A 27,180-nucleotide genomic window follows, 5' to 3' on the forward strand; every position below is an offset into this window, starting at 1 on the left:
AGACGGGCCCGCCCGCCAATAAGGAGCGGGCAGGCCGGGCGGAAGGACCAATGGGAAGGGCAGGGGGCGGGACGTCCGGCGCGCGGGGCGGGGGTGGCGGTGCCGTGGCGGGTCCGGGCGGGCCCGCGGGGGGAGCGGAGCTGCTGCGGGAGCGGAGCCTCAGCCCGGCCCGGCCGCCGCCATGCCCGGCATCGACAAACTGCCCATCGAGGAGACGCTGGAAGACAGCCCGCAGGTGAGACGGTCGCGGCGGGGGCCGGATCGGGCCCGGCCCCTGCTCCCCGGGCCCAGCGCTGCTCCCCCGGCGCTGCCGGCCCCCGGCGAGCCCCGGACGGACGGACGGACGGACAGACGGACGGGCGAGGGGGACACTCCCGGCGGCGCGGCAGGAGCGCTCCCGCACGGCCGGTGCCTCCCCGTGCTCCCGCCCCGCGCAGGGGCTGCGACCGCGGTCGGGGCTCGTCCTGCCCGTCCCGGCCGTGCCGCGCTGGTGTCCGGGGGGCGATGGGCCGGTGACGGGCCGGGCACTGCGTGTGCTTCAGCATCGCGGGCAGGGCACAGCCCGCGCCGGCCCCCGGACCTCCCCGCCCCCGCCTTCGCGCTCGGCAGTGATTTTGGGCACCTCGTGATGACAAAATCCCGTCTTCGCTTCTCAAGGCGATTTGTGTTATCTTTATCTTTCGCTAAAACCGCGTTAAGGTTTAACAGATCCATGTGAAAAGGAGGTGTTGGGTCGCGGCGGTGGTTTGTGCTGACAGTAGGGGGGAAGCACATGGAGCCCAAAGGCCTTTAATTGCCCCGATCCTTCCGTGCCATTGCTGTGCCTGACCTTTGTCAGAGATGCCCCGTAGTGCGGTGGCATTGCTCTCTAAAGCAGGAAAGGCTTTATTCCATTGCACGGCTTTCTCTCGCTGGCAGCAACAACAGCGGGTACTTGTAGTGCTCTTCTTAGATGTGGGGGAAAAAAAGTTTACAGTGTGTTTTCCTTTATTGCAGCCTTTTAAATTAAGATCCTTGCTCTGATGCACAGTTTACGTAGTGAGCAAGACGTCCTGTATTGTAACAGCATCTGTGCTGGTAGCTTTGGTTCCTTGGCCATAGGAAGAAAAACTTTCACTTGCTTAATAGGGAATTTTAACTCTCTAAAATGACAGTCACTTTAACAATTCTAAACCAAGGGGAGGAACGACTTAGAGAAGGCACTAGAAGGCCATGCAGAAAGGGAATCGTTGCTTTCTGAACAGCAGTGCCCCAAATAGCTCAGATACTACATGTGAGATGAGATCTGGCCTGTCATGGGGCCTCTGGCTAAACGTGGTGTCATCTCACGAAGAGGAAAAATTTTTGAAAGTGTTACAACAATAGTGATTAAAAAAAAAATTATCTCTTGAAGGTCTGTTCTCAGTATAAGGAAGTCAGAACTATTCATATTTATAGGAAATGCCAAATGTAAGATAAACTTAGGATCATCTGAGGACGTTTGGGAAGCATGTGCAAAAAAGGTTTCTTATTGGAACATAATTGTAAATTCTAGAGTCTTTTGAGGTTATTTGTGACACAGACTAGCAAAGTCTAATTCAACCCAATGAGTTTGTTGTGCTTAAACAATTGGATTTGCCAATATAATTTTCTGTATTAGGTGAATTCTGGCAACCGTGTCTTAGAAGAACATAGCAAGGATTCTGTAGCTTTCTGTTACATTAGTCCATTTCTGTTACATTACTTAATTTCTCTTACTTTGAAATCAGTGCAATGGAAACGACATCAAATGTTGCTTGAAGAAAGCAGAGCTCTCCTCTTGAGGAGTTGCCATGACTGATGCATTCCTACTGTGACAGTGAAAAAGCTCATCAGCCCAGGTCATTGTTTAGCGCTGAACTATGGCCCGGAGCTTAGACAGATTCCAGACACCAACTGTAGGTATATAAACATCAAACTTATTCTGGGTCTGAGGGAAGGAAGGCCTTTTCTAAAATTTCAAACCCCTTTCACTTCCTGTTGTCACAGGATAAAAATCTAACCACTGTGTTGTCAGGCCTAAACCAAATGCCAAGTTTACACAGTCTTTTGCTATGCAAAGCAGAGCAATTTAAGTCGGAACTCAGGACATATATTACACACTCAGTGTATATTTAGGGAGAGTTTCTGCTCAGACTGATTTGCATTCCCAAAGCATTGCACAACAAAAAAGCCAAGAGATTGGATAGCACAGGCTCTTGCAGTATCACCTATGAGTAGTACATTGCATGGCATAGAAGCCTTCACAGTTCACTGACTTCTAACCAAGTGGTTTCTTTGTGCAGCTTCTTGCTGGTGCTTTTCTGTTTCCCTGCTCATATACACAGGTTGAAAGCATCCTAAAGAACATGCAAAATGAGGCAAAGTTTTACTAAAAACATGAGTGAACAATTCCTCTAATTTTCTGCTAAGCAATAGTCTGCCATAATTTGTTTATAGTTTCGGGTTAATTTCTTTCTATCAGTTTCATACAATGCCAGTTTTTTAACATAAAAAACATAGAAAAGCATTTGTCTTCAGTGTTTGGTTTTAAAGAGTAAGTGTAATCCCGAAACCTTACATGATATTCCCTTAAATTACAAGTTCAGGTTTATTTGTGGTCAGGCTTAAAGGTCATGAGTATATAATTCAGTGGTTACAGTACCATGTAATTTTTTCTTTTGCATTCTTTCGTGTCTGTCTCCTTTAATGGGAGAGTCATGGCTGTTAGGATGACACATATTGCCACACCTGGCAAAGATTTGAGTTCTTCTCCACCTCTTTCCTCCTCTATCTCTCCTTTCCACTTGTTTTATAAGCTAGAACTAACATTAAAGTCTGCCAGTCTTTTATTCTTTTCCCAGGCCCCATTAGTTCCTTCCCCTCCTCTTTGAGGAAACCACAGTTATTCAGCCTAGGGAAGACTAAGAGAATTTCCAATTTAAAGTGTTTAACAATCATAATTTGGGAAAACCCCCAATTACGTACTTAGGATTCTTTCAATCTTCTGTCTGGGCATTAATTTCAGTGTAAACCTAAAACCAAAGCACAGTCTTTTTGCTAAAACATTACTAAAGTGTTTCTGTTGTGGCTCTTGCAAGCAATACTCCTATTTCTACATCCAAGCATCCCAACCAATGTTTTAGAATAGGAAAAGCCAGTGGAGCCTGTGCAGAGTTATAGGAACATCTTCTGCTCTTTCCCCTCTGGGCTTTCTGTCTTGGTGGAAGGAAGCCATTCAATATCCTTGGAGTGAGGAGTAACTTTGCTTCCAAGTGCAAAAAGGATGCAAGAACACCGAGTCAGCATCTCATTTAAGCTGAAAGGGCAAATTATACCTGAGTGACCTGATTGCCTGCTCATCCCAAGTCAGTCATTCCAGCACAGGGAGAGCAGGGGGTGTCACTTGGCTTGCGCAAGGACTGTGACACGCTCTCCGGTAACTTCTTCTGGCCAAAGGGTGAGGTTTGGACTGACCTGAGTGGAAAAACTGAATAGGTGGGCTCACAGATAGAGATCAGTGTTTTGAAGTCTAATAGGTGGACAGTGAGGTTGATTTTTGAGGTGGATGCTGTTAAGCACCTTCCTCAGTGATGTGGGCAGTGCAGTAGAACACAGAGTCATCAGGCTTGTGCGTGACACCAGCTAAGGAACAGACTGACAAGCTGAGATAAGGACAAAAGGACAGATCTTTTCACTCCCTTTCAGTGGTGAAAACACTTGTCTTGAGGACAACCAGATGTAGGTTGTACTGTTTGGTTTGGTGTTTAGTTCCTCAACCTTTTGATCACAGAATTGGTGGTTATTGCACAGGTGAATTACAGGTCCAAGCACAGCCAGCAACTGTCTTCGTGCAGGTTGGACAATATGGGAAAACCACAGCCTTTATTTGGATCTCACTGCAGAAGGAACCTGTATTCCTGGCATGCTGTTTAATACCACTCATCTTTACCCTTTTCCTTAGGGATGTACCATAGTGGTTCCAGTAGTTGCCCACAGTTTCAACTTTTTAACACAGTTGTTCATCTCCCTTGGTCCTTTCCTTTCTGAAAATGTATTAACCTGGAGAGAGGCCGACAACAGGAGTGAGGCTGAGCTTGGATAAGATTCTTTGGCATGCAACAGGTATCATTCCTGTAAACAGTGTTGGAGGGTTTATAAACTTTTCATTAATGAAACCTGAAGCAGTGCTACTTAACTCTGAAATTCCATTACATTTAAATGCTACTTTTCTAACTTGCTGTGTTGGTATTTTGGCTGTTTGATTGTTACAGACCCGCTCTTTGCTGGGAGTATTTGAAGAAGATGCTGCTGCAATATCCAATTACATCAATCAGTTATTTCAAGCCATGCACAGAATATATGATGCACAGGTAGAGTTCATGAAATTCTTGAATGCATTATAAAGCTTTTGAACCACATTTCAAGTCTCTTTTTTTGAAATGACTATAAGCAATACGTTTTTTTTAACTTCCCCGTTCTTTAAATGTAGAAGCGAAACAAAGTAAGGATTAATGATTGTTTTTCTATAAGGGTGTGGTAAAGACTAAATTCTTGTGCTTTCTTTTGCAACAGAATTTCTTATGACAAAAAGGTTTTCTGGTCAAGTAGTTCTGTTGTATTTCCCAAGTGTTTCTAAAATGTTATACACACTAAATGATCTTGGTGAATGTAATAGTATGTACCAAGTGGGAGATTTTTTTTCCCACATTATGTTCATGTTTCATTCATTGTCTGTTTCATTCATTATGTTCATGTTTCATTCATTCAGTGTCATAACTGCACTTTTATGCCAGACAGAATCTATTTTGTGTGGGTTTCTGAACAATTGAGTTTATGGCTGTATTTTTAATTTGTATATACTTGAATTGCTTGACTTTTGTACTGATTTTACTTTTTTGCCTTTTCTTCATCAGAATGAATTAAGTGCAGCAACTCATCTGACTTCAAAGCTTCTGAAGGAATATGAGAAACAGGTACTTTGTAAATCATTGTTGTCTTTATGTGGTCAGGACTGTGTATTTTTGTAGTCTTTTATCTCCCAGAGCACAATGTAGAATGTGTTTAGGTTTGGTCCATACAAAATGAATTGCTGTGGTTGGTGGTTCAAACCTTTGCCAAAAGAATCTACCATCTTTATATTAGTTCTTCCAACTAAACTGGAATTAATTCCTCTTACATGAAGAATATGAATAAGTTCTGAAATATTTTACTTTTGGATCGGTGTTTTGGGGGTTGCTTAGGGTGGCTTTGCTTTGATTTTATTTTATAAACCTGTTTACTGTTAGGTGCTTTAATTTTACTAGTCACAAAGAGAAGAGATTGCATAGCAATTTCCAGTTAACAACCGTAGTTTACTCTGGGAGAATAATTCCATCTCTGAAAGCAAAGACTATGGAATCCATTACTTTTTTCCTTGGGAGCCTGTACTTTTGAAGGGTTCCCTATTTGTGGCTTTGCTGATGGACCTCCTTTTCTGAGATGCTCATTAAAACCAAGAAATTTACTTCTTTTAGGAGGCTGCTGCTCCCTATCCTCCTTCTGCACCTAATGAGGTGAACAACTTCAGTGTATTTTAACTGTATAATGTTTTAAGATAATGGAATACCTAATATATTTATACACATGATTAATGGTTTTGTGAATGGCAGGAAACACTGCCAACAACATAACTTTTTTTACCTTTTCTCAGCGTTTCCCACTGGGGGGAGATGATGAAGTCATGACTTCCACTCTGCAGCAATTTGCAAAAGTGATTGATGAGGCAAGTGTTTCCATCTGTTTTGCTGATGTTGTCCTGTATAGACTTTAATTTGCTTCATTATTCCAGCCTTTTTTAAGACAGTAGGTACAGAAATGGCATTCATTTGTCGACAAGGTAACACTTAATTGTATATTGCAGCATCTATTTAAAGTTATGTAACCTGAAGATAAAGAATTAATTCAGCAAAAAGAGGATACATTGTTGGGAAAGAATGGAGTTCAACTTACTGTAAATACAGCCAAAAATATTGCACAGTGGCAGCTGGTGACTGTTTTCATGAGGGTATTTGTATTGCCTGATTTTGGTACCTGACTGATTTTAGGTACAGACAGCAGGAGCCTCCTGCTGTCTGTATTAAAGGCTGACTCTTAGGGCAGACAACTGAGCACCATTAAGAGCTGAATCAGGATGTTTGCTGTGATCCAGCTCCTCACTTTTAACCCTACTTAAACAGCATTTTGGGAGGAGGAACATATTTTGTTCTACCTCTGTAAACTGTGAAAGACAGGCTGTGAGGTGGCTGGAGAGAAACTGGAGAAATAAACTGAATGTGTGAGGCCATCTTTAGACATGATCCAGTAACTTGGAATAAGGTTTGAAAAGTTTGGATAAAAACTAAAGTTTAGTCTTCTGTAGATAACTAGTGGTGAGATTTGGAACCTAAAAAAAATTAGCTGCAAAAAAGGAATGTGCAAAATGATGTTTAAGTTATGTAGTTTAAGTACATGTCATTTTTGAGTGACATTGATGGCAACCTACCATGATTGGATTTGGTCTGAGCATTGTTTTCCTAAGATTTCATTCTTTTTCTTGTCTTTTTCAGCTCAGCTCTTGCCATGCAGTACTTTCAACTCAGCTTGCAGATGCAATGATGTTTCCTATTACCCAGTTTAAAGAAAGGGATCTAAAAGGTAAAGCACTTGACCAAATATTGCTTTTTATCTACAGCAGCAACAATAAAATGTAGCATTTAATCTCCATAGCTCTTGTTTCACTAAAAAGAATACGCCACTTATTTTTTCAGCTCTCAAAGTATGCATCTCCCCATTTAAAAAAAAAGTAAGTTATTTCTATTCATGAGAGTATTACAGTTGAAGAACTTAACACTATTATTATTTCAATAAAAGTATTACTTACATTATGGGAGCACTTATCTTCTGTCCAGGATGACCATTTTGCAGCTACTGAAAAACATTAGGAAAGAATAATTTTCAGATAATTTGCATTTTCAGGAAATACTTGTGTATATTTTAATACCATGACATCAGTGTAATTGCTGGGCTAAACTCAAAGGGCAAAGTGCCAAGGTTGTAGTACTTACTATATTAAGAATTAGTGACATGGTTCTTCAACCCTGCTGGTAATACAGGTGACTTCTTGTGTGCAGGCATAAGGTGCTTCCAGCTTCTGATTTTTGTGACAGTTGTGTCTTATTCTGCCTGGTTTAAAATAATGTATGTGTGTGATGATGATAGATTTTACTCAAGATGATGAAGTGAATAGATGATGAAGTGAATAGCAAAGGGACTTTAAATACAAATTATAAGAGTTAAAACCAGAATAACTTCAATATCCCTGTTGTGAACATTCTAGAGAGGGTATACCTAACATATGAATGTCTTAAGTCTAAATCGAAATAAAAATTTCAAAACTTCTATAAGTCTTCTAACTATTTATGAATCTTGGAAAATACTTCTTTGGCAGTAGTTTGCTGCAGAATTATAGATTAAACAGATTATGCTTTTTGAGCAAGGGATCATGAATATCCCAAGGCTAATATTGCTTCTCAGAACCTGGAAAAATCCCCTGTTAGTCCTCACTGAGCAGGATCCCTGAGGCAATAATCACAGAATAGATTTTCCCACTGGAAGTTTTCTGCCACCAGCTGGTGTAGAGTGTAATGACACCATACTTCCTTCTGGACTTCAAAGGCATTTCCTGTACAGCTTTTCCATGCTTTTTTTTGTATTTGCTTTCCCATAAAGTTGAACACAGCTTTCTGCTTGTTTATGTTGTAATATGACACAAACCACAGTCAGGATGAGAACAGGTGTAAGATACTGTGCTGCTTTCAGTTCCCTGACACGGGGAGACTAAATAATCAGCTAGAACATGGTTCATTTTAGGGAGGAGGAATCACAATGTGTTCTGGGGTTGGATACTTCCCATATCCTGTGCTTCACTTCCCCAGCTCAAACCAGAACTTAGACTGGTGACTCATTTGTGTTGATAACATCTTTCACAGACTTTTGAAAAGAAGCTCCTCTTTATATTATTACAGTATTTTTTTTGAGCCAGCCAGCCACAGAAAGGCCACCCAGGCCCCGAGTAGGAGCAGACTTTCCTGGTCCCATAGTGCCTGTGCTGGTAACTCAGTGTGGTACAAGGTGTTAACTGTAACTGCTCAGTACTTAAACATTACATGAGAAACCTTAATATATGACTGTTATGTTAATAACAACTCATTTAAATTGTGGTATGTTGTTTTGTAGAGATATTAACTCTGAAAGAAGTTTTCCAAATTGCAAGCAATGGTAAGTGTAAAATACTTAATCTTATAGATATTACTAGACAACAGTATTGTAGATTGCTTATTCAGAAAACTAGTGGAGTTAAGCCTGTAGGCTTAAGGTGACTAATTAAAGTGTAATTTGTTTCAATGATACTTAGGCACTCAACTGTCCTTAGTTCACTTGTAAATCCCTGCTTCGTGCACTGAAGCATTAAGGCAAATTGACAGTGTTTTTTACAATACTTAAACTGTATATATGATTATTAAATAATGTAGGGTTATGCTACCAAAATTACTAAAAATAGTAAAGTGCTAGCTCACTTACTAAAGTCAGGACTGGATAAATAAACAAACTTTACCTCCTCTAGTGGTTTGGAAGAACAGTTCCTGAAGGTGTTAATATGACAGAAGTTTGCAATCATCTGTCTGTCTTACACAGTGATATAAAAAGATTTCTGCTCTGTTTCATAAGTCATTAGTTTATCAAAATGATCATAAATTCTCTCCTGATTGCAGACCACGATGCTGCCATTACCAGATACAGTCGGTTGTCAAAAAGAAGGGAAAATGAAAAGGTTTGTAAAAGAAAATACTTAATATAAAGATTTTTAGAGGAGATAAGAAATAATTTTAATCTTATATGTATTTGTGCTGCAAGACAGTGTATGGCAGATTCCACCTGACATTTGATAGTTTATGTTTTAGCAGCCTAGACAGAAAAGCAGGTTTCCCCAACACATACCTGTCTTGTAAAACTGATAATGCTTTAGGATTAAAATTGTGATGCCATATTCAGTTTGTTTTTGAAAAGAAATAACCATACTTTTCATGGATAAAAGAATGCTGTATTTGTTTTTCATGTATCTCATCTATAAACTAGAGAAGCAGAATTGCAGAGTAAAATATGCAGTTGCTGGTGATAGAGGGTAGAACATGACTGTTGTTTTTCCGTGCTGTCTGTAAAGCTGTTCAGAAGGCATGTGATCAATGCCAAGTCTCAAACATTACTTTTTTCCCCTCCCCTGTCTGTGGCTCTTCAGATCAAGGCTGAAGTTACAGAAGATGTATATACTTCCAGGAAAAAACAGCATCAGACTATGATGCATTATTTCTGTGCATTAAATACTCTCCAGTACAAAAAGAAAATTTCTCTGCTGGAACCCTTGCTAGGATACATGCAAGCTCAGGTAATTTCAGATTCTGAAACCTGTAAGTCTGAAAGAAGATGTAAAAGTACTTCATGAAGGTTGATGTACTGAAATCCATTGCAAGATTTTGTACTGCCCTGCAAGGAAGAAAATGGAGAAAAAGACCTACCCCATCCACTTCCTTGTAGCTGCCACAGCTGCTGCCAGGAACAGTGTCTTCAGCCAGCACTAATCATGAATCCCATCATGATATGCCCTCACTCCCATCAGAGAATCTTTTAGGAAAGTCTGGGTGACAAATATAAAGGTTAATTCTACCCCAAGCCCCAGATGGCTGAGTTTGATACACTGCCTAAATTTCATTGCTGTGTACTTGATTCTCCTAATGGGAAGAGCTGATTAGAGCTTTCATGCAGGAGAGTCCCCATGGAAGTGAACCTCCTCAGTTAAACTCATTCCCATGGCAGCTATTCTAAAATGATTTAATCATCAAAAGTCACCTCACTACCGTTTTCAATCAAGGGTGTGGAAGAACTGGAATGCTGAAAAGCATTCTGGCTTGTTTTTGCTTTATATAAATAAGTTCATTATTGGTTTATTTGGGGACAGGTGCAACAGAAAATACAACCATGACAAAGTTCTTTGGAGAGACTTAATTTGTATTTTCAGAAGTGTGTCATCAAATATGGGTTTTTTTTAGAAGTCAGACTTCCCAGCATCTGGCACTGCCACAGTGACCTGAGCAGAAATTAACTTCTCACCCTGTCTGAAAGCTTTCCAAAGGCAAGGACTGTTGCTTCTTTTTCAGACTTTGCAGCTTGTATTTAAGAACCAAGCTCTGCATGTTTTGTGCAACAAAGTAGGTGGTGCAACCTATTGTTCAGGTGCAGTTTTTTGCTGGATCTAAGAATGGGAAGGGCAGGGCCATCCCCTGTGGCTTCCTGTTCTGAGATTTCTTATGGCTAAACTCAATTTAGCTTTGTTGGGAATGAGAGATGAAAATACATTTCTCTGAGAAACTTTAAGCTCCTATGACTTCATCAATTGTTAATGTAGTTTTATTAATTACTAAATTCTCTTTTTTTTTTTAAAGATAAGCTTTTTTAAAATGGGTTCAGAAAATCTTACTGAGCAACTGGAAGAATTTTTGACCAATATTGGCACAAGTGTACAAAAGTAAGTTGTTTTTGTTGAATTTTGAACTGTCATCAAGACAATTATTTTTTCTGTTTCTACTTATTAATAAATTATCCTTGTTAATAACTCATTATTTATCTTAGTGTTCGCAGAGAAATGGACTGTGAAGTAGAAAACATGCAACAAACCATAGAGGACTTGGAAGTGGCAAGTGATCCACTGTATTTGCCTGATCCTGATCCTACAAAATTTCCTGTTCATAGAAATCTGACACGGAAAGCTGGCTATCTCAATGCAAGAAAGTAAGACTAACTTGTCAATTAAAAATTCCAGAATATTTAATTTTGGGAAAGGAAAGCTAAAAAAGCTGAAGAATTCTTTTGTTGATGTTAGCTATGCTGATTTTACATACTTAGTTAATTAAGTCCCATAGGAGCTATTCTGTTTCTTTCTTTGGACTTCTTCACCTAATTAGTATTAAATTCATTGTTACACTGACATAGTGTCATTTGGATACAAAGCATAGTTATCCCCATTTTAGTCTAATCTTGCCTGAATTTTCACATCAAAACATAAAAAGTTTATGAGAATATAATTTCCCTGCATTGTAATGGGAAAGTAACATGATTCCATCTCTCAGCTCTAAGCAAAATTTTGGAAATCTTGTTGAATGGTATGAAATACTTGGAAAATGGAGGTATCTTACATGACTAAGCTGGTTCTTAACACAAAGTTCTTCAAAACTTAGTCTTAGCCGTATAAGTGCAGAGTTCAGAGGTCCTGTTGGTAATGCATAGAATTTGAATATGCTTATTGTTTATAGCAGTGCTGTGAAAGCTGTTCATCAAAACTGAAGTACTTATGCCTTTTTATTCTAAATTGTTTCACGTAATTTAAGAAAGCAATTATTATTATTTTGTGCGTTCTTTGCCCAGCAATAGGTTTAGCATGAAAAAACCAACAGTTGGAGAGAGCTTAATTGAGCTGTAACACTGACCTAAAACATGAAATGGGGAATGGTTTATTCCAAGTGACTTCCAACTCAGCTGAGCTCCTAATCCTCTAACTGGACCTCTTTTTATCTTTTAGTAAGACAGGGCTGGTATCTTCTAGTTGGGAGAGACAGTTTTACTTCACCCAAGGTGGAAATCTGATGAGCCAGGCCAGAGGGGACGTGGCTGGGGGACTTGTCATGGACATAGACAACTGCTCTGTGATGGCTGTGGACTGTGAGGACAGACGGTACTGCTTCCAGATAACATCTTTCGATGGCAAAAAGTGAGTGGTCTGACACTGCTGTTACCTGTGAGTAATGCTGGACTCACCAATTAAGAAAAGAAAGATGGTCTGCCTCTGGGCAGATTATAGTTTGATATATTTTGTGGATATTTAGAAGCAAAATCTGAGATGTTTTAACTTCATGAAGTCTGGATTTTTGTTTGTAAGTTCTATAATGTAGCTGAGTAGTATTTCAGAATAAGATTATGATAGTCAATTTACAATCATGTATTATTGCATTTTGGTTTTTTTCTGTTTTCAAGTAAAACAGAAAAAAAGCATAGGTCCCTCCCTTCCCCAGTTAGATGCTGACTGCACTCAGCACATACACAGAATCTTCAGCCTTTTATAACTTGTTCAGTGTACAAAGATGAAATTGTAGTTTCCTTGCTGAATGTACTTATGAGGCATTTTAAATAGACAGAATTATCTTTTCCATTCTCCTCTTTCAGGTCTTCAATCTTACAGGCAGAAAGTAAAAAGGATTATGAAGAGGTAAGCTCATAGGAGGTTCACATGCAGCCCAGTGAGTTTCTGGTGTGCAGAAGGAATGCATTTGTAAACCACAGTTGAACACTGCATATATTCCAGTTAGTGTTCTCCTTCAGGGAAAAGTTGAAAAGCCAGAAACAGGAGCCAGTGGTTTTCCAGAGCAGAGGGAGAAAACAGATTGTAGCTTGCGGATGCAAGAAATGGGCAAGTTCCTCAAAAGTCAGATTGAATCTTTGTAATGTCTTGAGGAAACAATGTCATCTGCAGAACAGAATAATGAAGTACAGAGAATCCTGATTTTTTTTTTTTTAATTACTTAGAGTTGTGAGTTAGGCTTTCTTTAGTTTTGATCTTTAAGGTGACTGAAATAATTTTTTCAGGTAAGAAAGGTGTAAGGTAAGGTGCAGTATGCAGATGGTAGTTAATTTAATGGCAAGCTGGATGTGCAGAATATTTGGCTCCCTGAGATTACAAAGAAAGTAGAAAAAGTGCTGAAACTAGCCAACTCAGGGATTTAATCACGTTTGTTAAAAAAACATGACAAATTCATTTATTTTCTTTTTTCTCCCTCTTTTTCAGTGGATATGCACCATAAACAACATATCTAAACAGATATATCTAAGTGAAAACCCTGAGGTAACTATTAAAACTTAGAGTTATCAGTAATATGTTAAGAAGTAATTATGTAAAATTAATAGCATAGAATTAAGCCAAGTACTTCTTGCATGTGTAATGTGAAGCTTTTCATGGTATTAATGCATGGAGTCCATTGTCTCCTTCATCTAAATGCTTATATGGAAAGCATTAAAAATACATGACCTTTATATTTGGTGTAGCCTTTTGACATCTTCAAGATCCTGTATTTGTATATGACACTCTTTTAAAAAATAGTATCACAAATGTTCAAATGGATACATTTAATTTCTACTAGAGGGAAGTGACAATTTTATGAATATGAATCTTATAACAATTTTGTAGAAAAAAACCCTGATCTTCCAGGCTGAAATGGAGTGTGTCACTCCAGGTTTTGATTTTGAAACTAAATATAACTTTTTAGATAATACAAGTACCTGGCTGTCTAAGTTAACTGTAGAGATGGGAAGCAAACCAGTTGGAGTGCAGAGCTCATTTCTGATGAAGGTAGAGCACATTTCTGTTGAAGGTAGAGCTGAGGTTCTGTTTAGTCCTGGCATAAAGGGGGTTCAGTCCCCTCATATCAGTGAAGGGGTGTGTGTGTTCACACCTTCTCCTCACTTCCCAGTGTCTTCATAGCCATTCTCATTTTCTGAGTTACACACTCCCCAAAATATTGCTTCGTTGTTGTCTCCTGCACTTTCTCTCTCCAAAAATCCTTTCCTCAAGGACTTTCTCTATTGGCTCTACCCCAGGAAGTGAAGGCATCAGCATTAAATATTGATCAGAATTAGTGATTTCAATGAAAGATTGAAATGGAATTCAACTGTAAATGGTCCATCATTTGCTGAAGTAACTGTTACGTAGTTCCTAATTGATAGTTTTTAATCTTCGTGGGGTTTAGTTTGCAGTTGAGGGCTGCATTTCTCAAATGAGATTTTTCTTTTTTTCCCTGGCTACATTTGCTTATTTTTCCAGGCTTATTATTGGGACTTTTCTCTCATTTTCTCTATTTTCCCTCTATTTTTGCTATTGCTTTTATTAACAGTGACAGTATTGTAAAGCAAGAGCATTCACTTAAATTGAGGAAGTTAACATCAGGATATGTTAGAAAAAGCTAGAAGAAAATACTGCAGCTGTGTAGTGAAAATTTAGGAATGCAAGATTCTTGCAAAGGGTTGAGTTTATAACTTCTGTCAACAGCATATAAATAAAACTAAAATCTGAAAGCTTATTTTGAGACAAATGTTTTCAGTTATTTTTCCCTGTCTCTGCCCTGCAGGAAATGGCTGCTCGTGTCAATCAGTCAGCCCTGGAGGCTGTCACTCCATCTCCCTCCTTTCAGCAGAGGCACGAGAGCATGAGGCCAGCTGTGTAAGTTCATGAACTAGGGGTCATTGGAAGAGCACATCTATAAAGAGAATCCTGGATAAAGTTCCAGGGGGGAAAAAGATAGCCAAACAAACCCACAGAAGTTTCTGTGTTCAGAACTAAATCTTTGATAGGCTCGAGGAGGATTTCCCACACTCACCTTCCTAACATTGTTCAGCATCCATTGTTCCAAGCAGTCCTGATGCCACTGGCTGACAGCTTTGGTGGTTGCCTCGTATGTCTGGTTTGTTGTGTGATTTCAGAATGAGAGCTTTCAACTCCTGGAAGCAGACCTCAGATTGTATTGATTATATATTAATGTTAAAACAACCTGATGTAATTATTAATGCAAGTAGTAACTTTAACTTACTTAAATTTGATAGGAACATAGACTCTCTTTTTGTTTACTGTACCCTGATCTTCAGGTTTTTAGTTTTTGTTTTGTTTTACATCTAAGTTCTAGAATATTGCATCGATCTCCTCTGTGGGTTACCTATCCCTCATTTTGATGGTTTTGGTTTTGTTGTAGACAATCTCGTCCTCCTGCAGCTCGTACCAGCAGCACAGGGTCACTGGGATCTGACTCAGCAGCTTTATCAGCACTTTCCTTGGATTCACTTGTTGCCCCTGACACTCCTATACAGTTTGACATAATATCTCCAGTTAGTGAAGATCTGCCTGGCCAAGCAAAGTCTTCAGGGCAATCGAGCAGGTAGGAAATGGAGAGAGAAGGAAAAAATTCCTGAAGTTAATGTTACTAATTCAAAACAAGAAACCCATGTTTAAACTGCAGCTCCCAAACACACATTACCTTCTCCCTGACTCAAGTCACAAAATGTGCAGCGGCCAGTGAAGCAAAACAATTCATTTAATTGTTAAATGGAATTGTTAAAAAAGGCTTAATTACATGCACTAGAGTCAAGGTGTAGTTTTCTGGTTTGCAGCAGCTTTTCTTGCTTTAACAGCCAATGCTTTTGTTTATTGATTTATTTTAATCTTTTGGTTTTACAAAGTATTTTCCTTTCCTATTGCTTGCTCACCCAGCAGCTTGGGTTATTTCCTCTTGGAAACTCAAGAGAAATTTGGTAGCCCTGCCTCCAGGTGATGATGGCATACGATGACACTCTTCTTAACCTGAAAGGTGAGTGAAAATGATCTAGGCTTCTGGAGTGATCTCATAGACAGACAAGTTAAAATTATGTAAGAATTCATCCCAAAACATAAACGCAGTTTCTCCACTTGTAATTATTTCTGAGTGGGAGATTTATTACAAACGTAAAACCTGTAAATCTACACTACATTTCTGGAACTATATCTACAAAATTCAGATATTAAGAAAATGTATTTGCAGATCCAGCTGCTCTTAACAACAACAACAAAAAAGCCAAAGAGCTGAAATGAGATTCTAGTCACTATAATGTGTTATATTCCCTGCCCTCTAGAAAAATACTTGAAACTTGAATGACATGAGTTAAAATTATATGTTCATGTCATCAGTTACAATTCTTTCTAGAAAACCATGTTTTTCATAGCAGAAATGATAGAGTTGTACTCAGCATTTTCAATTAATCACCACTTTCAATGAAACACTGCAGTGTTTGTACAGATAGGCAACATGCTACTTTAGAAATATTAATTATTAAAAAAAATAAAAATATTTTCCTTCATTTCTAATACTGATGACAAGTATTCACATTTTATTTTTGCCTTTTGAGAGATCCTGTGAGATTTTGCTTTTACTATTGCAGTTTAATCTTAAATGACAAGAAAAGTCTGAGTGGTAGAAGATCTTTATAGAAAGATTTTGCCTTTAGTGTATTTACCCAAGTCAATTTAATGGGAAGGTTCTTGATTGAATCCATGTTATCTAAACATTGTAGCAACACCAGGTTGACTTCAGAGTTCTATTTAGAACAGTTTTTTTCTCTTAGTTCTGGAATTTATGGTTAGAACACTATTGAGAGGTCACACCTTCATTACTCCCAGATAAAACCTAATTTGAAGTTTATTGAACCCTTGCCAATAGGTTTTGAGCTATCAGTTAGGCAAAGAAAAAGGATGATATCCTCTTTACAATAAATAAAATGTCCCCATTTCCTGTGCTCTTTTCAGCATTACTTTAGTGCTTTTGAAAAATGAAACTTGGAAGCCTAGAGTATTTTCACTTTTCTTTGTAACCAATGGCAATTCTGTCTTTGAGAGCCAGAAATAGCCACATTTCTCTTGACCCTCTAGGAGTAAAACCCCAGTGATGTTTTCAGAAAGCTGCATTTGAAACAAACCCAGTGACTTCTCTTCAGTAAGAAATTCAACACCTTGAGACAGTGATGAGAAGTGGGTGCTCCTACAGAGTTCTGAAAGGACCAGCTTTTGGTTGTGCTTCCTCAAGCTGTTCTGTGAAATTTCATCCCCTAAAACTACACCTTTCCAAATATTAACAAGGTTTTGATTTGGGCTTAATTCAAATATAAAAAAAAATACCATGTGAGCAAAACTTTCTATGGCAGCAACAGGACAACAATATCTGATATTTGTTCCATAATGTGGGCCCTCAAATACAGAAGTTTATGGCTCACTCCTGATTAAATTGCCTGTTCTGGTGATTCACCATACTCCAGATTCATATTCCTCCAGATTACAAGTTTCTGAAATCATTACATGTTGGTATTTGACACAGCATGAGACTACTACATTATCCATGAGTGGTTCCTGTAATCTGACTCCTGGTTTAATGTTTTCATTTTTTAATAGACGCACAAATCCTTTTGGTGAATCTGGAGGCTCAAAATCTGAAACAGAAGGTAAATCAACAGTTTTATTTCAATGCAAAATAAAAATAGAATTTGAAATTCATTTTCTGTTTTCATCTCTGGTTTCTCTCTTCTAATTTAACACCAATTTTGGAATGCTTAGTTACATTGCAATGTATTTGACCAGTCGAGCGAAATCATTAATACTGTCTGAAAATCTGTTGTAAAAATAATTCATTGCATCTTTTGTATTCATTAAACCAAATGAGAAGATGGGTGGTGTGCTGTTTGGTAACTGTACCTCTAATTGCTGAGTATGAGCACTCCTCTTTTTAGGAGAAGTTTGGAGTTTCCCTGACTGCACTCCAGCTTGGGTTTTGAAGGAAAAACCCAAAATGGAGTTTGCTTTTTTCAATACTTTTCTTTCTTCTTAGATTCAATTCTTCATCAGTTATTTATTGTAAGATTTCTTGGCTCCATGGAAGTGAAGTCTGATGAAAGCCCAGATGTTGTTTATGAAACAATGCGTCAAATCCTTGCAGCTCGTGCCATCCATAACGTTTTCAGGATGACAGAATCACATTTGTTAGTCACCTGTGACTGTTTAAAGTAAGTTTTGCTTCCTGACTTCTACTCATGTTTATTTACAGAATGATCTTCTTTCACTTTGGTAAAATTTACTTTCTGGTTTGTCTTTAAAACCAAATTTTTAGGTTAATTGATCCACAGACACAAGTTACAAGACTACGAGTAAGTAACTTTACATTTTAAGATTAATACCCAGCAATGTAATTCTTCTACTTTAAAAATATTATTACATGATAGCGAAAATCACTGATAGCATGAGATTTCCAGCCAAATTTCCACTGAAATTAGGAGACTAATGCAGACATGTAAAAATAGAGAGAAAAACACCTGCTAATCAGATTTAAGGAGAGTGATTTCAGTAGGTCAGGTTGGCTTTTGAAACCCCTTCCTCCCGTGATCTGAGAGGGTAAAATAGTAAAGAGAGAACATAAAGGTTGGAGTCACATTAGTTCTGAAGTCCAAAAGGGTTTGTCTGGTGTTTTGTTTTGTTTTGTTTGGAGTTTTTGGTTGTAATGCATAAGTACATTGAGGGTGTTGAATGGTTTCTGGTTTGCTCTCTTTTTTTTCTAATGCATTATAAAAATGCACTTAAAAGGAATAAGTGGAATTCTTGTCAGGGTATCAAATAAGGCCAGCTTAATTCTTCAGTAATAGCAGTCTTTATTTTTCATATTTCAAAACTGTTCCCCCTTCCCCTCTTTATGCACAATTTCTGGTCTGTCATTTAATTTCTTTGCATTTTTGAAAACATTCCATTTTTTTGGAGGCTCTGAATGACTTTAATTTCCATGAAAGGAAATTTTAAGGACACGAAAATGTCTTGATGTTTCAAGTAGGGCTTTTTTCTTTCTTTACCTTTGTTCTGTAGTTACATGTTTGGTCAGGTTGTAACTTCTTGTGCTGTGATTGTGCATTTATGATATTGAAGATAATTAACGTGAAACCTCATCTGGAAAATATTTGGACCCAGTTTTAATCTCTCCACATTTGATCCTCTTGGCAGTTCCCTTTGCCCAGTGTAGTTCTCTATGCTACACACCAGGAGAATAAACGCCTGTTTGGATTTGTGCTTAGAACCTCAGGAGGGAGAGCTGAGAGCCGCCAGACTTCCATCTGCTATATATTTGAATCAAATAATGAAGGGGAAAAGGTATTGCTGATGGTTATAACTTGTATCAGTTTTGAATCTGACATGGATTCCAAGATGTTAGATCCATTCAAGCTGTCTAAGGGCTTGTTTGTTAATTTACTGAAAAACAGTTAAACCTCTCAGTTTAACTACCTGGAAGTGCTTTAATGTGTTGTTATATCTAAGTGGGGATGCTGGCTTAATTGTAGAGGCATTTTGATTAGCCTTTTTTTATTATTTCCTATGTGTTTTGTGTTTAGATTTGTGACTCTGTTGGACTGGCCAAACAGATAGCTTTTCATGCAGAACTGGTAAGAATCTTTTCCTCTTCTGTATACTTGTGAATGGAAGGAAGAGGGCATATTTAATAAGTGTAATAGAACACATTCTGCAAGATACTTACAGATGCACTAATACCATTGTGTAGTGCAAGGGATTTGTTTCTAGGATTTAAACTCAAATAAAAAGACTAACCAATGTCTACTGTGGGACAATATTCAGTATAGGATTTAGCTTGCTACCTTTAACAGCCATACCAGTCCTTTAAAAGAAGAATAATCGAAACAGTGATGTCACAGTCTTGAGCAAGCTCATAGCAATCAGTACTGTATCAAATGTCTCAGGTTGTTACTTACTTTATTTACATTTTTGCCCTTCAGGATCGAAAAGCAACAGAAAAGCAGAAAGAAATAGAGAGAGTCAAAGAGAAACAACAAAAAGAACTGAATAAACAAAAGCAAATTGAAAAGGTAAGTTTCATCGTGATTTCTTAACATTAGGCTTTTTCTATTTCCTTTCTTTTGCAGTTTTGTACTCCATGCTCCACTATCATACTCTTCAGTACAGGTTCATAGGGCATTATGAAGTTAATTATCATAAGTGTTTCCTGTGCAGATTTTGTATATTTTTGTATAGTAGTTTTTAAAAAGAGCTCCTTGAGGATATGCATGACAAAACATCTTTATGAGAATACTTAAGAGCAGTGCTTGAAGGAACACCTATCACAGACACAAAATAGTTTCATTTGCTGACGAGGGTTCAGTCACACAGGGAGGAAATGGGCTCAAGAATCACAGAATCACTAAGGTTGGAAAAGATCTTTAAGACCACCAAGGCCAACCATTAACCCAGCACTGCCAAGCCACCACCAACCCATGTACCTCAGTGCCACATCTACATGGCTTTTAAACTCCTCCAGGGATGGTGATTCCAGTATGGCCCTGGACAGCCCGTTCCAGTGCTTGACAGTGCTTTTGGTGAAGAAATTTTCTCTAATATCCAATTTAAACCTCCCCTGGTGCAACTTAAGGCCATTTCCTCTTATTGTATTGCTTGTTACTTGGGAGAAGAGACTGGTCTCCACCTGGCTACACCCTCCTTTCAGGCAGTTGTAGAGAGCGAGAAGGTCCCACCTGAGCCTCCTTTTCTCCAGGCTAAGTAACCCCAATTCCCCCAGGTGTTTCTCACCAGACTTGTGCTGCAGCCCCTTCCCAGCTCCATTGCCTTTCTCAGTGTAGCTGAGGATGGTTGTTCTGGCCTGCTGTGCCCCGTGGGCTGTAGGTGCAGCTGTGTTAACCTGGGAGCTGTTCTAATAGTGCAGCTACTGAAAGGTGAATGTTTTGGTTTCCTATTCAGTCTTTTCATTCCTTCTGTACAACGCTGTCCACTGATAGTATTGATAGTTCAGAAATCATAATAATGGTATCCTTCTGTCAATTCCAGATGGCTTTAAGGGTAATATTCTTGTTCTGATTTCCCAACCCCCTCTCCTCACATTAGGACTTGGAGGAGCAGAGCCGGTTGATAGCTGCTTCCAGCAGATCCAACCAGAGCAGTGGAGAAGGACAGTTTGTAGTCCTGAGCAGTAGCCAGTCGGAAGACAGTGATTTAGGAGAAGATGGAAAGAAGAAGAGAGAATCTGAAGCCTAAGGCTGCCCACTTCATTAAAATTGGAATCATGGATATATCTGGTGAAAAGGCACAAGTTCTACAAGAAGTGAAATGTAGGTGGTGGGTCTGTTGTATTATAGAAAAGACTTCTCAATATATAGACCCTATTATGCCTTGATTTTTATTTCTCAGTTAAGTGATTTCCATTTTCCTGTCAGTATAATTTCTCTTCCGTATGCCAGATGAAGCATGGTGATGCTGCCATGTTTATTACAAATTTATGTTTTCTCAAGGCTTCTCTGCAGTATGGAAAAAAAATGTGGGTTTTTTCCCCACTTACTTCTCTGTGCAATTAACTGCTTTTGAAGCAAAACTTAAGACTCCCCTTGGGCTTCAGCAGTACATGAAACTCGTTCTATACACTGCACTATGGAGAACACCTTGCTGGAAACAGAAGTGAATATAAGACAGTGCTAAGCTTTACCCAATTTGTTGCACATAACTGTTCTTAGATTTAGAAAGAAAAATCCTTATTAACATCAGTGAGATGTGCAATAGTTCTAGACAGAAGGATCGTTTTTGTTTCGTTTTGCACTGTATGATATTGCATTGGGGTCTCTTTGGAGTGAATATAATGCTGAAAGACTTCTTTCAACAGGAGAAAAAGATACTGTCAGACCTAGATAAGAGCTGATGAGATGCAGTTGAACTTGGCTGCATGAGGAAAAGCATTCCTCATCAAATTATAGAAGTAATGTATATAGCCTTGTAGCACAAGTGCCATGTTCTTGGTTTTTCCCCAGTACTTGGAATAAAGAGCTGTAAGCCTTTGAGTTCACTTTTATAAAACATGCTTAGAGTTGCAAGAACATTTGGAATTCCATCACGTGAAAAATCTTCGGCCTATGTAAATGCATTGATGCCAGTACACTACATCTACTGCAAAGGAGTTAAGGCTCTGTAAGTCTTTCTATAAAAAGTGATTTTGCAAACAGAATTTGCCATTTCTGAAGTAAGAGATTATGCTAATCCTACATCCCAGAGTCAGTCCTGGAAAGCATTTTTCAAAGCAGTGTCTGTTTACAGCTTGTAATCTGCACTCCATATTCCATACCCTGTGTAATATTTATTTTGTATAGTATTAGATGTGCATTCACCTTTTGATCCAGAAGAGAAAACTTGTTTGAAGAGAAATATTTATTTTTGCACTAATTACTATAAATATTAAAATCCAGTGGAACAGAAGATAGATAGCTCTCTAATAGTGGCATGAAGATAACAGGATATGTAGAGAGAGAATATACTTATAGTCCAAGTTATAATATAACAGTTATGAATGGTTTACAGTTCATTGCAGGGCATTTCTGGTGTTCAGGAATGGAAGCAATTTTCAGAGTATCTCCCCAGCAGCTGGTGATGGCCCAGCCCTTCATAGCTGGAGCTGCTCAGTGCTGATGAAGTCAGTGAGGAATCTCAGGTCACATCTGTAGGTGCACAGAGGGCTCTCCTTGCACACTGGAGTGCCCTGCACTGGCTAAAGCAGCTCCTCCTGCCCTTGGTGCTGGAGCTGTGACTGTGTGTGCAGGAGTTCACTGATCACTCCTGAGACAGGAGAGAAGGGCAGCAGTCCTGTCCTTGCAGCAGGACGAGCAGACAAGCAGGAGTTGGAGCAGCTCCCAGCAGATGTTGGTGGCACCACAGCCCAGGGAGGGCTGGAGCAGTCACCGAAGGGGTCACAGTACCTGTGACAATACAGGGGTCACAGCACCCCTGGCGTGAGGGGGAAGCTGAGCAGCAAAGAGCCTCCAGGTTCCCTTCCCAAGTTAATTCCCAGGCCCTGTTCCAGTGCATTTTTCAGCCCCAGAGCAGCCAGACACTTGCAGAAATACCTGCTATGGCTGTTGCCCAGTGAGGCCAAATGGTATTGCCCTGTGGCCAGATTTGGCTACCACACAGTCACATGGACCACACCAGCCTGAGGCTTCTTTTAAGAGAGTGGCATTTTTATTTCATATCTAGTATCCTTAAGAGACTATATTAATTCTTTCCCACAAAAATGTACAGAGAGGCTGCAAATCCAAATTTTTCCCATTTTGGGCCTAAATCAAGGCTTAGAGAGAGTGCAGTGCAGCCAGTTTGTCTCTCCAAATTATTCTGGTTCATGTTTCATTAGTTTGGGGGTTTTGTTTGTTTTTATTTACTGATATTTCTGTTTTCTATCAAATAATATCACAGGGCAGCTCAAGGTTGCTGCTATGACTCGTATCTTTCTCAAGTACATGCTGAAGTAGTTTAGAAACAGCACAGGAAGACTATGAAATCAGTGATCTCCAGTGTCTAGAACCCAGTCCTCATCTGGTCAGGGAAGGATTGTGTTAAGCACTTGAGCTGCAGTAGCCCAGGGAGGACAGGTAATAGATGAGCAGTCTCATGACAAAGCATTTCTGATGTGTAGCCTGTTCTGCATTAGCCTTATTGAAGAAATGTCAGCAAATGGAATTACTGTATTTTTTCTTGAAACCTACTATTACAATTTTAGATCTAAATCTGCAAAGATGAGGAAGAAAGGCAAATAAAGTAGCAGGCGAATTCACCACCGTATGGGATCTTTCAGATTCAGCAATACATGATTAGAATTATTCCATTTGATTTTCAGGCTTTCCATTGCCTGAAATGTAGTTTCCCATTGCCGTTAAATGTAGTTTTCTAAAACAGACAGCATAGGAGTGAGGTGCATTGCACTTGTGTTGGATGATTTTCATCTTAACCACTAGAAGAAGGGAACATGATTGAAGAGAGTAGTTAAAGAAAACAGATTGATCTTCATGAATGAAATGAGGGTTGTTTTTTTTTTGCTTATGTAGGGGAGTTTCACTGGTATAAAATGAGCAAGAAGGTCAGCAGAGGGGAGGAAGTCAGATGGGAATGGTGCATTGAGTTATCAGGGGGGTGAGAGCTTTGCCCAAGGGAAGGATGACACAGCTCTGTAATTAGAATTATCTCAAGGCAAAAATAGTTGCTGAGTTATTATCCATGGTCTCTTTCCCAAAATAAAAAACTATTTGGTACCTTTTCTTCCTATGAGGTCTAGAACTACTTCATTAGAAAACAGTTTTGTTAATTAAAAAAAGAAATCAGAATGCTTAGTATTTTCCTTGAGAACATGACTTTTAGTGGGAACACCTTGTGTTCTGCTGGGAACTGCTGTGGTAGGATTTCACCACCTGAGCATGTTATTATTGTGACTAAATTACTGGTTGATTTCCTCTCCTGTAATTTATTTCTCCTGTTCATTATTTCCTATTGCCTTTTACTCAAAGGCTGATCTTACAAGTACTTCCACCTGAAGCTGTAGTTTGCTTCATGTGCATCTACTATTATTTTAGTCACTCCTGAAAACATTCTTTCAAGTCCATGATTTTGAAGTGACTTTGTGCAGGTACTGATTGGCAGAGGTGTTCAGGATTAACTTGTTATGTTGCTAATTGCAGCCTCATAGTTCCTGCCACAATTTTAGCCCTTAGGTGAGGGGATGTTAACCTTGTAACTCTGTAGGTTTTCATGCTGCAGAACAAGCAAGTCTTGCTGTCAGCTGTTTCAAGCTACATACATTCTTTATGTATGGAATGGCATGTATATAAAACATATCAAGTGTGCTTATGGGTGTGCATTTTATTGCATTATAGATAATCCCTGGCACTCCTCTGTGGGCTCTGGTAGATGTGGCCAAGTCTAAAGCAGAGCACAAGGGCAAAGTCATGTACAACTTAACCATATATAAGTGGTTACAAGCAAGTAGTGTAAAGTCATTTGAATGTCATAGTCTTGCTTCCTTAATCTGTTTAGGTTTGAAATTGTATCAAGACAATTTACTATCTAACAGTAAAGTAATATTTCAGGGTTAAGGAACATTTCCCCTTATAAAGTTGTCAGATTTTCTCTTTATATGGATGTAAACTCAGAGCTGAAAATCCTGAAACAGCTGAAGCGATTTATGAAGCTATAATTTATGTACATTGATATAAAGAGGTAAATGTGACTGTGTTTATGTTTTAAGGTAAATTCTGATTAAGTAGTTGCACAGAATTTGGGAAGAGCCAATGGAGAGAACTATGTTAACGATATAGTCTCTTGTTATTTCAGAAATAAGTCACGTAGAGAAAGAAAACCTGCCACTGCTTAGTGAATTTAATAGAGATATTGTCTAGTCTGACAGCAAAAGCTGATATTTTATATTATTTCTCTTGATCTATATTACAAAAATTCTTGCTAGGTAATTAGTATCCAAGGCTTTTCGTTTTAATCAAGCACTAAGTTGCTTTTCTTTTTTCCTTTGCCACAGTGGTATCTAAGTTGTCATGACAAGAATAAGTCAGTGTGTCATTGTGAATGCACTTGTATTCCTAATGAACTTTGTATTGCAGACAAGGACTTTGTACAATCTTTCTGGTCATTTTTATAATAGAGTGGAGTGGTCAAATTCTTACAATGATGTTCTGGATTGGTCCTGTTCTGGTGAAGTGTAAGTGATTTTTGCAATGTTTGAGACTGACTTGCACATTTTCCCTGAATAGTTGTATTAAAAACCACCAATGGCATATTTATGTCAACTCTGATTGTTGTGTCTTAATCTTGGAAACATGGACAGTAACCCTATTGTGCCAGGGCTCCAGTCAGCATTTTGTAGATTAAATAAAAGCTTAACTCTCATAACTTTCTGGCTGGGACTTGTACTGATGCAAAAGCCTCCTGCATTTCTCATAATACTGACTTTCAGGAAGTACCATTACTGGTGACAGGATGTGTTCCCTTCCATTAAGCAAAGCTCTAACATGCAGTTATCTCCCTCTGTCATCAAGTGTAGCTCAGTTCTCTCCATTTCCATACATATTGCCAGATAACCTCAGAGGAAGTTGTTATACTCGGGAATGCTGATAACTTATTTTTGCAACAATCCAAGACTGAAGCTGAGGAGGAGCCATGGCAGGGGCTGTGCAGTGCCCGTGGTGGGGCTGTGGCAGGGGCTGTGCAGTGCCTGTGGTGGGGCTGTCACACAGGACAGTGACAGGCCCTGCAGAGCTGGTGTTATGGGAACAGCACAGCACCAACCTGGGTACTGGACTCACCTTCATGGGCTTCAGTAGGTTACTATATGATAAGCACCATGTAAAAAGCCATGGGTCATAACTACATTATGGTTAAATTTGTATTTTATAAGGTTTGTAGATTTTTCTGGGGAAAAGCAGACTTTTGAATTCTGTAACTTCCGTGATAAAGATGCATGTATAACTAGAAAAAAGAAATATATGCTTACTTGATAATGAAGGAATAAATACTACTAATGCCAAATGTGTTGAACTTCTTTTTTTTCTAAAATATGAACTGACATTTGCAGTACTGCTAGAAAGAACAGGTGTGCTATAGGTATTCCTAATACTTCTGTCAGACTTCCTAAAATAACAGTGCTCCGAAAGCTTAAGCTGCAACTCTATGGAGAGAAACTCCAAAAATTGCAAGCGTGGCTTTGGCCAGCACTGTAAAAGGAAAGCCTAGTTCTAGAGAGAGAGTAATCAAAGTCCACGGTGGATGAGACGTACCAGCCCCTGAGCATGAGCTGCAGAACAGCTTTCAGCAGTGCTGCCCTGTTGAAACACTGGTATGTCACACGAGCTGCTGGGATAAGCAAAGGTTTCTGTAGCTTAATCCCATTACATTGCCTAGAATGTGGGATTGCTTGATAGGGTGACCAAAAAAAAAAAATCTACTTGAGCTGGTCTTCAGAAGGTCATTGTAGAACCTCACAAATAAAAACTACTTCTTGTCAAAAGAAGAGGAAGTACAAGAGAAAAAAGAACTACGTCCCTTCCTGGTTTTAGTTAAATCTCTGACCTTTTACTAAACCCTGGGTTTAACCCTGCAGTGGGGGTAGGGTTATCTGATACAACAGGGTTTAACTGAGCAGTAACACAAGGATTGCAGCCCTGCATTTTACATTTCCTCAACATGTCACAGTAGGCATTTAAAATACTGTTGCCACAACTCTCAGGTAGGTCATATTCCAGGAGATACACGGAATGGGATCACCAATACTTACATTTTGGGGTTCTCCCCAGTTTCTTCAGGGGGTGAGAGGGGAATGCTGGCATTCCTTAACACATAGGAGATAAAATCCCCAAAGCAGCTGCACAACAGTCTTATCCATGATAACATTCCCTTCAAAATATAGAGCTAATACTTATGTACAGCTGAGGTTGTAGATTCCTGTGAAGTTTTCCTGTCCATAAAGGTCATATTCCTTGTACAGTATGTAGTCTTTCAGGCAGTTTGGCAGTGGAAGGAAGGTCATGAAGACAGGACAGCGGAGCCGCAGCCGGCCCATGCATTCCCGGATCTTCAGACGACAGAGATGCTTCAGAGAGCGAGGATTTGCTAGAAATGAGAATGCAAATTAAAATACTACCAGCAAAAAGGCCCCAGTCCCCAAATAGTTT

General features: G+C 39.1%; 2 protein-coding genes across 8 annotated transcripts in view; one reads left to right on the forward strand and one right to left on the reverse strand.

Moving 5' to 3' along the window:
- The first annotated feature begins 110 nt into the window (after positions 1-110).
- APPL1 (adaptor protein, phosphotyrosine interacting with PH domain and leucine zipper 1) lies at positions 111-26,038 on the forward strand. The gene is made up of 22 exons (XM_027728459.2): positions 111-235; positions 4,272-4,370; positions 4,914-4,973; positions 5,690-5,761; positions 6,585-6,672; positions 8,254-8,295; positions 8,790-8,848; positions 9,314-9,460; positions 10,515-10,597; positions 10,702-10,860; positions 11,648-11,836; positions 12,289-12,331; positions 12,908-12,964; positions 14,244-14,335; positions 14,862-15,044; positions 17,084-17,133; positions 17,517-17,691; positions 17,796-17,832; positions 18,674-18,820; positions 19,060-19,110; positions 19,459-19,548; positions 20,579-26,038. Exons 1-22 carry the CDS (start codon positions 182-184, stop codon positions 20,726-20,728), a joined length of 2,127 nt encoding a protein of 708 aa, XP_027584260.1. The 5' UTR covers positions 111-181; the 3' UTR covers positions 20,729-26,038.
- Positions 2,112-27,180, reverse strand: part of ASB14 (ankyrin repeat and SOCS box containing 14) — a 35,087-nt gene continuing 10,018 nt past the window's right edge. For 2 of the 7 annotated variants that reach the window (XR_005562825.1, XR_005562830.1), the window contains 5 exons: positions 26,784-27,118; positions 7,083-7,200; positions 6,899-6,945; positions 5,680-5,921; positions 3,669-4,059 (listed from right to left, as the gene is read on the reverse strand). Coding sequence is in view for 1 of the 7 variants with exons in the window: in XM_039379350.1 (XP_039235284.1) it covers positions 26,925-27,118 (194 nt within the window). In the remaining 6 variants the exon portion in view is untranslated. The other 5 variants (XR_005562828.1, XR_005562826.1, XR_005562827.1 and 2 more) reach the window with 5 other exon arrangements.

Source organism: Pipra filicauda, unplaced genomic scaffold (genome assembly GCF_003945595.2).
Source record: "Pipra filicauda isolate LSUMZ 115617 unplaced genomic scaffold, ASM394559v2 scaffold165_size2600900_pilon, whole genome shotgun sequence".
Taxonomy (NCBI): Eukaryota; Metazoa; Chordata; class Aves; order Passeriformes; family Pipridae; genus Pipra; species Pipra filicauda.

Coding starts and splice junctions, on each gene's coding strand:
- APPL1 (XM_027728459.2), top strand. CDS start 182: ATGCCCGGCATCGACAAACTGCCCATCGAGGAGACGCTGGAAGACAGC. Junction 5,762..6,584: donor TTGCAAAAGTGATTGATGAG/GCAAGTGTTTCC, acceptor TGTCTTTTTCAG/CTCAGCTCTTGCCATGCAGT. Junction 15,045..17,083: donor TCTTCAGGGCAATCGAGCAG/GTAGGAAATGGA, acceptor ATTTTTTAATAG/ACGCACAAATCCTTTTGGTG.